Source organism: Micromys minutus, assembly GCF_963924665.1.
Source record: "Micromys minutus genome assembly, chromosome: 7".
Taxonomy (NCBI): domain Eukaryota; kingdom Metazoa; phylum Chordata; class Mammalia; order Rodentia; family Muridae; genus Micromys; species Micromys minutus.
This window is the reverse complement of record NC_137976.1, coordinates 62,653,180-62,663,754: the sequence shown is the minus strand read 5'-3', so window position 1 is coordinate 62,663,754 and position 10,575 is coordinate 62,653,180. Positions and strand designations below refer to the sequence as shown.

The 10,575-nt window shown below is 48.1% G+C and overlaps 1 protein-coding gene across 1 annotated transcript; it reads left to right on the top strand.

Moving 5' to 3' along the window:
- Positions 1 to 5,049: 5,049 nt before the first annotated feature.
- LOC308422424 (small ribosomal subunit protein eS19-like) lies at positions 5,050 to 5,524 on the top strand. Its single transcript, XM_080919000.1, has one exon. It carries the CDS (start codon positions 5,074 to 5,076, stop codon positions 5,512 to 5,514), a length of 441 nt encoding a protein of 146 aa, XP_080775126.1. The 5' UTR covers positions 5,050 to 5,073; the 3' UTR covers positions 5,515 to 5,524.
- Positions 5,525 to 10,575: the final 5,051 nt, after the last annotated feature.

Sequence of the window (10,575 nt, the reverse complement as noted above, 5' to 3'; positions counted from 1 at the left end):
CGTTATGAACCAACCCTAGCCCAAGAGTAATTTGGGGTAGAGAGCTTGTGCCACCACTCTATCACAGGGAGGAAGATCTGATCTGTCAGGAAAACGAGACACACTTTCTCCCTCGGCCAGCCAAAGATGACTGCTTTGCGTTTGCATCACAGGTACAGCTGAATACCTACTGTGTGCTGAACACCTGGCCCTGGGGGTCCATCAGTAAGTGAGATAGATATACACCCCTGTCTCAAGAAAGAAGTAATTAACTCCAGCATGGGGCTCGGTGACCCCTTAAAGGGGCAGTTTCTGAATAATAACTTTTAATATATCGTGGTCCCATGTTCTGCGTCTCCGCTGGCAGTGTCTGGACACCATCAATATACTGGCTCAGGGAGGCTGGGACTGGGCAAAGTCTGCGATGGGGAGTCTGTGGTCCTCATTTCCCTTCCAGGAGTCAGACACACTAGGCCTGAAGGGGAGGATGGGCAGGATTCCAGTTTGGTTGAGATCAGGTGCGGGGGTGGGGGGTGGAAGAAGAGGGAGGGTCTTCTTTAGGGAAACAAAGTTGTCCATCTTTAGTGAAGCAGCTTTCTGAGATTATCTTAACTTGTTCATGTTTCTTTATTCAGGGTGAACTATGGATTATGTAATTTTCGAGAAGGGTATGATGTGCTGGCTGCTTTTGTGTCAACTTGACACAGGCTGGAGTTATCACAGAGAAAGAAGCCTCAGTTGAGGAAATGCCTCCATGAGATCCAGCTGTAAGGCATTTTCTCAATTAATAATGAAGGGTGGGGGGAGGGCCCAGCCCATTGTGGGTGGTGCCATCCCTGGGCTGTGGTGGTCCTGAGTTCTATAAGAAAGCAGGCTGAGCAAGCCAGGGGAAACAAGCCAGTAAGCAACATCCCTCCATGGCCTCTGCATCAGCTCCTGCTTCCTGACCTGCTTGAGTTCCAGTCCTGACTTCCTTTGGTGATGAACAGCAGTGTGGAAGTGTGAGCTGAATAAACCCTTTCCTCCACAACTTGCTTCTTGGTCATGATGTTTGTGCAGGAATAGACCTGACTAAGACATGTGAGAATATCCAGGAAGGGAAGGCCATCAGCTGGAGGCTGAAGCTGCTGAGATGCCTCATTAGTTTGGAGAGGCATTCCAGGTGCTGTACTACATAACTGAGAGCCCGTGGTCATCTTAGCTGAGTGCTGTGGTTACGTGCTGCAGAGCAGGCATTACAGGCAGGGAGGGAACAGCCCCACACCTGCCACTTTCAGCCCCCCTCCTCTTCGCTTTCCCACCCCCACCTCCACTACCCTCTTAACCACCCCCCATGCCCTGAATAAACTACTCTATACTAAAATTTAAAAGAAGAAGAAGAACCATGGGCTGGTAAGACCACTCGGTGGGAAGGGGTGCCCGTCACCAAGCCTGAAGACCCGTGTTTCTAAGAATAATAGCTTGGTAGAAGGAGAGAACCAATTCCTAGAAAGTATCCTCTAACCTCCTCACACACTCTACACCATATGTCCACCAGTACACATAGACAGATGTGTCGGTCAACATACACCGACAGACGGACAGGCACACTATTTACATTCACACTACTCTCGCACACAATAGTGTGGCTAGTTTTAGACAGAAAGACAATAAATCAAAAGCTTGCAGTTATATAAAGAAGGGGGGCCATGCATCATATGAACTTCTCAAAGTCACTTTTTTTTTAAAGGCGGTGACGCAACAGGGAGCAGCAGGAAGGGAGGGTCCTGCCTTTGGAACTTGGCGTTGTTCGTAGGTCAGGAGCAGGGCACAGGCTCCAGACTGCTGATGTGGTGTCCGACATAAGGCGGTGGAGGAATCCAGCCTCTTGGACACAATGCCCTCAGACAGAAGCAACAGGGTGCCTGCGCTTTCTTCCACTAATCACTAACCATCCAACAAGGTCAGCTTCTAGGGCAAAGATGAGCCAGGCATGAGTTTCCATGTGTTCTCAGAATTGGCTGGCCTTGGTAGAAAGTGTACCTCGTTTCCCTAACGGAGTAGATCTTTCTGCCTGGTGGTGGAAGGGAAGGTGGTATTGCTGGCACAAGTCTTTCTACCCTGACTTTGCTCTCGGGCTGGGACTCATCCCCACAGAAACTCCCAGTGCTTCTTCCCACATGCTCCACACACGACACCAGATGGGTGAATTAGAATTCACATCTGCATGTCGGTTATTGGTGCGACATACTCTGTGAACAGAATCCTCACGGGATGCAGCACCGGCTGGACCTGTGGATGACCTGACTTCACCAAGGCACAGCCAGTCAGTAGAGAGAACACCATCTACCAGGCCTGCTGTGTGGACATCACACACACGCTCCACTCCTACAGACATCCTAGATGATGTCTAATATAGTTCTCAGCTTATGGGGTGAAGACAGTCCAGGGACCTGTGAACAAAGGACCTTACCAATCTCACTGTCATGTTGCCTACGGTGATTCCTACTAGACTCCGAGGGACACAGGACAGGGACCACCTTGTCCATGCTCAGAGGACATACAGCTCGCACAGATCGGGAGCAGACACGAGGAAGATCTTGTTCTACGAGTCACGTCCTCTGAGTCCTGAGCTGTTCTCAGTCAATGGCTTTGAGGGACACTGTGAATCTTTTCCTCACATTGGCACGTCACATATGTTTTCACGGCCAGTGCCTTCCGGAGCATATGGCATAACAGCTGCTCTGACTCGATGAGCCCAGAGTGAGTGGCCTCAGATCAGCCATGTACCTACCTATCGATATTTCTGATGCTAATCTCCAGGGAGGGAGACCATAATAAAGTCCAGTGCCTGCTTAAGGCTGCCATGACTTAGACGTCTCTTGAACTGCCTCACCTCACGCCAATTCTGAGGGCGGTCACAGTTCTCTGCCTCATTTGTCACATAAACATGGGGACAGAAAGCCTCCACAGCTTTGCTTAATACCATGCTGCCTTTCAGCAAGTGGTTTTATCCTTGCTCACACCAAATTTACCTGCAGTGACCTGACCAAGGCCTTTAGTGTGACTCGGTTTACCCATCCAAGAAGGGAAGATACTGACTGACCTTGGCTACCAATGACATCTTGATTCTCAGACAGCTCCATGCTGACTTCCCTTTCTACACTGAGTTACTGAGGGACACCCCTGGGAGGCTTACATTTTATTTGTGGTTTTAGCTTTCCATTGAGAAACAGCTTCAAACCCTAAAAACCCAAGGAAAACCAGTAAAACGTCACATGGTAAACCCCTCTTTACAGCTAGAAAGAGGGCGTTATCTCCAAAGCACAACCTGGAGTGATTAATCCCACCTGTCATTGAAACTTGCCAGGGGAGGGGTGGGGCTGTCCCTGTGGGGCCCTAAAGGGAGCCCTTGTGAGAGCCAAACTTCTGGATTTTTCTCATTAACTCCTCACAGGTGCACCAGCCCCTGCATAATGTGGCGGTGTCAGGCAGACCCATCAGGAACCCACAGCTGGTGATCAGAGCCCAGGCTCCCCTTTCCTTTTTTCTTTCTCCCTTCCTCCCTTTTGTTTATCTCTTTACCAAGAGAAACAATTGGGGGAGACCAAATCTAAACACCCTTTGTTTCTCTATCAGCCTCTTTAAGTCAAAGAAATGGGATTCCAAAACCAAGCCAGGAGACATTCATCCTCCAGAAAGTTAAACAAGGATGGCCGGCTAGAGACAGAAAGGAGGATGAACAGTTAGCCAGTGCCAAAAGCCCCTGCTCGGTGGCATTACCTGGGTAAGCCCCCAGCATAGTGGCTGAGAGTATCCCCAGGAGGCAGCAGAAACCAGCAGGAGGGTAGTCAGAGCTTTCTGCTCCTGTGTGGGAGGTCACTGTATTCAGCAACCTTGCTCCTCCTCCTGAGTGTGACATTGGATATGAAGCTGGAGGTCATACAAAATCCTGGAAACACAAGAATTGGCCAACTTTGTTCCTTCATTCCAAGAGCAAAATTTAGTGAGCATGTATTTGTTGGGATTCAGATATTTAGCACAAGAAGGTGGACCTGTCTTTCAGGTTCTCCCAGCATCCCTCTGTCCCTACCTGACACACCCTGCCCTCTACCCTGAACTTTACAGCCCAGGATTTTTTTTTTTGTTTGTTTGTTTGTTTGTTTTTGTTTTCCTATATAATCCAGACATTTTGCAAGTGTGCGCTCTCTCTCATTCTCCCTCTCCCTCTCTCCCTCTCCCTCCCTTCCCACCATCTCTTCTCCCCCATCCTCTCCCTCCCTCCCTCCCTCCCTCGGCCCTTCAGGCCTCCCCCTTCTCTCCTGCATCTACTAGCACTTTTTTTTCCCTTTCTTTCCCCCCTTTCCTCTGTCTCTCTGCTCGCAACGACTTTCCTAGACTCATTCCTTGGGACCAGGAAACCTGCTCAAAAGCAGCCTCCCAATAAACCCGCTTTTATAAACTTTAATCTGGCTTGAATCGACTCATTTCACCGTCAGGGAACAATTAGCCAGTATTCTGTGATGGGGACAATCTGAGTGAACAGAGCAGACAAGCCCCTGTGCCTTCAGAGCTGGTACACGAGAAGACGAGTTAGAGTAACAAGTGCATCCTATCTGGTGTGCTGGGTACGGAAGAGGAAGGAGGCGGTATTTTAAGAGTGGGTGTTCAGAGGGGTGCCCTTGAGTGCAGAAGCACTCGAGCCACGGGGTGAGTCCTGGGTGGATTGCTGCAGAGAGAAAGAGCATGCGCAGATGTGAGGCCCCGCCCCGCGGGCAGCTGGAGAGCCTTGAACATTTAAGCAAGTGGGCTCTGTGCTCCAGAGCGTCCCTCATCCACATTCACATCCCTCTCCTCTCCATCAACTTACGAGGAAGGTTTGGCAATTGGATGCGAAGGGCAAGATGGATAGCTAGATAGATATAAATGTATTGCAAATTTTATCTTCCCTGGGAATGGTAGTGCATGCCTAAAATTCTGGCATTTGAGAGGCTAGGAAGATGGCTATGATTCAAGCCTAGCCTGAGCTGCATAATGAGCTCCGGTCCAGCCCATGCTACCTACCCAGTTAAGACTTTGTCTCCCCTTTCCCCTGGCTGGCAGCGCGGAGGCCGCATGATGCCCGGAGTTACTGTAAAAGACGTTAACCAGCAGGAGTTTGTCAGAGCTCTGGCAGCCTTCCTCAAAAAGTCCGGGAAACTGAAAGTCCCCGAATGGGTGGACACGGTCAAGTTGGCCAAGCATAAAGAGCTTGCCCCCTATGATGAGAACTGGTTGTACACACGAGCTGCTTCCACAGCGCGGCACCTGTACCTCCGCGGTGGTGCAGGGGTCGGTTCCATGACCAAGATCTATGGAGGATGGCAGAGAAACGGTGTCAGGCCCAGCCACTTCAGCAGAGGCTCTAAGAGTGTGGCCCGCCGAGTCCTCCAAGCCCTGGAGGGGCTGAAAATGGTGGAAAAGGACCAAGATGGGGGCCGCAAGCTAACACCTCAGGGACAGAGAGATCTGGACAGAATTGCTGGACAGGTGGCAGCTGCCAACAAGAAGCATTAGAACAAAGGATGCTGGGTTAATAAAATGCCTCATTCATAAAAATAAAAAAGGACTTTGTCTCAAAAAGAAATATATAGTTTTAAAGAATATGTAACACACAACTCAAAAATAGCAGCGAATAATTCTTCTTAGGTCTCTCACGTTAATACTACTCTAGATAGAGACATGTACGAGATTATAGGAGTTCATGCATTCAGTTATGGAGGGCAAGACGTCTTTTTTGTTGTTTCTGTCATTGTTTCCTCAAGACAGGGCTTCTCTGTGTAGCCCTGGCTGTCCTGGAACTCACTCTGTAGACCAGGCTGGCTTGGAACTCAGAGATCTGTCTGCCTCTGCCTCCTGAGGGCTGGGGTTAAAGGTGTGCCCCATCACCCTGTGTCTGGTCCTGTCTTCACAGCTGATTTTGCAGGATTTTTCCTTTTCTTCACTCTTTCCACAGGAGCTGTGTGAAATACACGGTTTTCTAATGGCATTAACACGGGACAGGCCCCACAGAACCGCATCTCCACAGCAGCTTCCCAGACCAGGCTACACGTATACGCAGGCTGCTGTCATGGGCAGAGGTAGAACTCATCAGGACAGGAGTGGCTGGGGGAGCTAGTCTGAGCTCAGCCGACCATCCAGCACCTCCTGCCATATTACGGTCGTACAAATGCACTCACTGTATTAGTTAAATTTCTAGTGCTGTGATAAAGCACCATGACTGAGATAACGTATAGAAGGGCTTTATTTCGATTATATAGTTCCAGAAGGTTATGGTCAGTAATGATGAGGGCGGTGTGGCAGCAGGCATGGTAACAGGGGCAGGAAGTTGAAAGCTCACTTCTTAAAGCAAAAGCAGAAATCAAAAGCCTAGAAACCTAGCCGAATGTGTGTGTGTGTGTGTGTGTGTGTGTGTGTGTGTGTGTGGTGTTTGTGCGCATGCGTGCATCATGGAGTCTGTCTTGCCGTGACCTATTAGCTTGTAGAAATGTACTAGCTATATACAGAATTGAATTAGATTTGTACTCCCCCCCCCCAGCCCCTGTATTTCATCTCCCTTCCCCCACATGATACTTCTTCAGCTTAACCGAGGCTGTCCCTTCCTCCTAAAACAACCATTACCCATTCCCTATCAGATCAAGACCAGATCATGTAGCATGGAATCCTGGCAGATCATTTAGAAGGCACAAGCTTCACAGAACCCCCTAGGCCCTGTGCCCTCTAGCACTCTGGTAGAATGATGCTACTTGTATCGTGAATTATAGTTGCTCGGCAGCAGACAAATCACGCCGTCTTCAGTCTCTTAGCTCCTCCAGTCCTGAGCAAGTGAGATAAACAACCAACGGTGCTCTCAGCCTCGGTGGGGAGGACCAGCGATGCGCGGCCTGGATGTAGGTGATTCAGTGCTCCACCGAGTTTTCTAATCATTCTACAGGAAGCAAAGCACCTCATCCTTCTGCAGCCCCAACCTGGCTTGACTTCAAATGGCATTAAAAGGAAACCAAGTCCCCTGAAGTTTCTAGAAGGTAAATAAGTCATGTTCAGATCATAGTAACCTTCCCAAGTGTCAGCCTGAGCTAGTGCGCCACCAGTATAGGGCAAGGACCTGAAGTTCCTGTTGATGGTAATCAGTCACCCTAAAGTCCTTGCCAAGGTCAGCTCGAGGCTACAGAACACCACAAGCCCAACAGGGAGGTGGCCTGACTCTGTCACACCAGTTGCTGTGTGACCTTGAGCAAGGTGCTCTCCCCCTATCTTGCTTCCTTGTCTACAAAATGACAATAATAAGTTCCCTGCTCTCAACATACAATGCAGCGATTGTGAGAAGTTTGTGAATTAACACATGTGCAACGGTATTACTACAGAGGTGAAAAGAATAAAGGTTATCATGATTGTTAGTATTACTATTACTACTACTACTGTTGTTGTTGTTATTGTTGTTGTTCTTGTGGGGCTGGGCAGAAGACGGTAAGCATTTTCCTGGGAGATGGGAGTGAGGTCTCTAGCCTGCCTCTCACTACATAGTTGTGAGCCAGAGGCTTAATCACTGTCCTGCTCTGGACACAAGTTTTCTTGTAAAATTAAGCCCTGGGGTTAGGCCAGTTTTCTTAGAAATGAGATCCACGGCCCCTGCTGCTCTCTCACCCAGTCAGGTGAGTCTGCAGAACTCACCAGTGTGACTTGTGTCCTCGGTGAACTGACTCAGTGGTTAAGGGGGTTCTATCCCTGAAACCTCCACCTCAGGGCCTTTGTACTTACTGCCTCTCTGCCCGGGAAACTCTACTCCTAAAACATTCTTTTCGTTAAGTTGTGCCAAAGGTTTGCTCCCCATGTGCACAAAACAGGAAAGTCAGCTGCTTAAACTGAAAGCATTTCTCCTTATCCTCATGTAAAATAATGAGCGTGCATGCGTGTCTTCATTCACACACACACACACACACACACACACACACGCATGCACACACACACATACATGTGCATGTGTGCACACACACATACACACACTCATGAATGCATGCATACATGCACATGGACTCAAACACACACACACACATGCAGACATACTCGAACGCATGCTGTAGCACATCTTCCTTACTAGAATGCCCCAAGCCTCCTGTGATAGTGCTGGGGCCCAACACTTAAGAAATCAGTTTAGAACTGCAAAACAAATAAGCTATCAGTACAATAGTAAGTATAGATAAGCTCGGAAGTATAGAATGGCCTCAAAACTCACTGCCGGAGGGTTTTCCAGTGTCACTACTGAGAGGTGACTGGGCCATGAGGGGCTGGCTGAAAGTGCGATCAGAGGTGGGCCTGGTTGTTAGCAGCAGGTCACAGTGGGGTATGTCTTTGAAGAACAGGACTTGCTCTGGCCCTCCCTGCCTTCTCTCTCTCCATTTCTTGTCACCCTGACATACTCTGCTCTGCTACGTCCTCTTCACTGTGACACTCTGCCTCGCCACAGGCCCACATTGTCCAAGCCTCGTGAAACCTCAGCAACCACAAACCAAAAGAAATCTTTCCTCCTCTAAGTTCCAGGCATTTTACCACAGCAATGGAAAAACCAGAGATCACAGGCTTTACCTTTGTCTGCGGGCTGGGAGTGGAACAGAAAGGCAGAAGCAAAGGTCGGAAGAATGGAAGCTCCATCCCCTGAGGATCTCAAGGAGAGGACAGATTCCAGGGAGCCTGCACTGACTGCCCTCCCATGGCTCAGCAACCATGGGCCCTGAGGATCCCCAAGACAGTGGCTTTGTCCCCGGTGGCAACCTTCCCTCAGAAAGAAGGGTCCAAATCCAGCCAGCTGCCTTAGCCAAGTCCCCTGAGCCGACTGCACTATCCAGATGTTTCTTTTTAGGGAGATAGATGGCAAACCTTCAGCAGTTGCTTCATGGAGAATGGAATGCCCTCCAGACCCCAATGACAGACCATTACAGACCAACAGATATGACATCATTTAAAAGGTGTTTGAGTTTGAGAATGCCACCCCTCCCCCCCGGGATTTTAGAGCACCCGTAAATGATTAATAAACTTTATACATGTGGATTAGTATCTAAAAATATACTCTATGAAATTTTTTTGAAGGGAATAGCTTATGGATAATATTTTACTTCTCGAATTCTAGGGCTTTAAAAAAATAAGCATGTTGGCCCAAGTCTCTCAACCCATGAACAAAAACATTCCTTTTCCTACGCTGTCTTCCTGCTTGCACACTTGGAGTAGAAAGGACCCCCAACACCTAGATTAGGTGGTCAACCGCTGTCCTGACCAGAGATGCTCATCCCGATAACAACCTAGATTTTAAGTCTTTGGGTAAGGCCTTTCTTTGCCTCTCAATCGTGTTTTTCAACACTGTGAGGGAAATAGTTAAGCAGTCAAAACAGACAGATTAGGCCATTTCTACTCCATTAGTGAAGGCTCCTTCAGTGAGTCATCAGCCTGTCCATCAACTGAGTTTGAAAAACACAATTAGCAAGAGTTTTCAGCAGAATTAATCAAAATCGTTAGTGTGTTTATGCTCTCGTGACGCACAGGAAGGAAAACCAGGCAAAACACACCCCATAATTTTTGTCAAGGACTCCTGTATTCCCAGAGGCCTTACCAAGTAGCCTTTTCTGTAGCCAGTGTTGCTCACGACAGTCTGGAAATTCTGGCCACAAAAAACAGTCTAAAGGACCAGTTTGGATTTCATTGTTGTTGTTTGTTTTTATTTTTTTTTTAAGGCAGGATTTTTCTGTGTAGCCTTGGTTGTTCTGGAACTCACTTTATAGACCAGGCTGGCCTTGAACTCACACACACAGATCTGCCTGCCTCTGCTTCCTGAGTGCTGGGACTAAAGGCATGTTCCACCCAGCCTACCTGATAATTTAAAAATGATTTATATCTTTTCCCTTTTTCATTTATTGAAGCTATTGGAAGGTGCTAAGGTCTCAAGGAATGAATTTTGCTGACTGTTTTTTTTTTTTTTTTTTTTTGTTGTTGTTGTTGTTGTTTTGGGTTTTTTTTTTTTTTTTGGTTTTTTTTTTTTTTGCTGGCTACTAAGCACATAAGGGAAAAGGAGACATCATAGATGTTTTCAGATAGGCTAGAGAGGAAATGATAATTTTGCTTCATACATCGAGGGGTGTTTTAATCCAGCACACCGGGAAATGCATGGTGGGACCAGCTCAGTCTTGAGTGATGCTAGTGTATCTTCACAGTGGATAGGTCCCAAAGACACCGGAAGGGAAGCAGTCATAAATGGCAGGTCCCTAGGCATATCCCCTCCACCTCAAGACTTAATTCTTTCAACTTAGCTCCACCTCCTAAGTTTCCAGAGCCTCCCATGCAACCTGGAACTATACACTCAAAGGGAAGGTATGCAGACGATTAAATGTTGAAACCGTAAGAGTTTGTACGGTGAAATTTTATCTTAGGTTATGAGGGAGCTAACTGGCACTGGATCCGTACCTCCATGTACAAAGATGACTAAAACAAAGGCCATACAGCGACTCTTGCCAGCCCTTATCTGATTCCTGGAGGAAAAGAAGCCATGGGGGAAACGCTATAGGCGACGTGACTTTCTGCCTGGAGACCCGT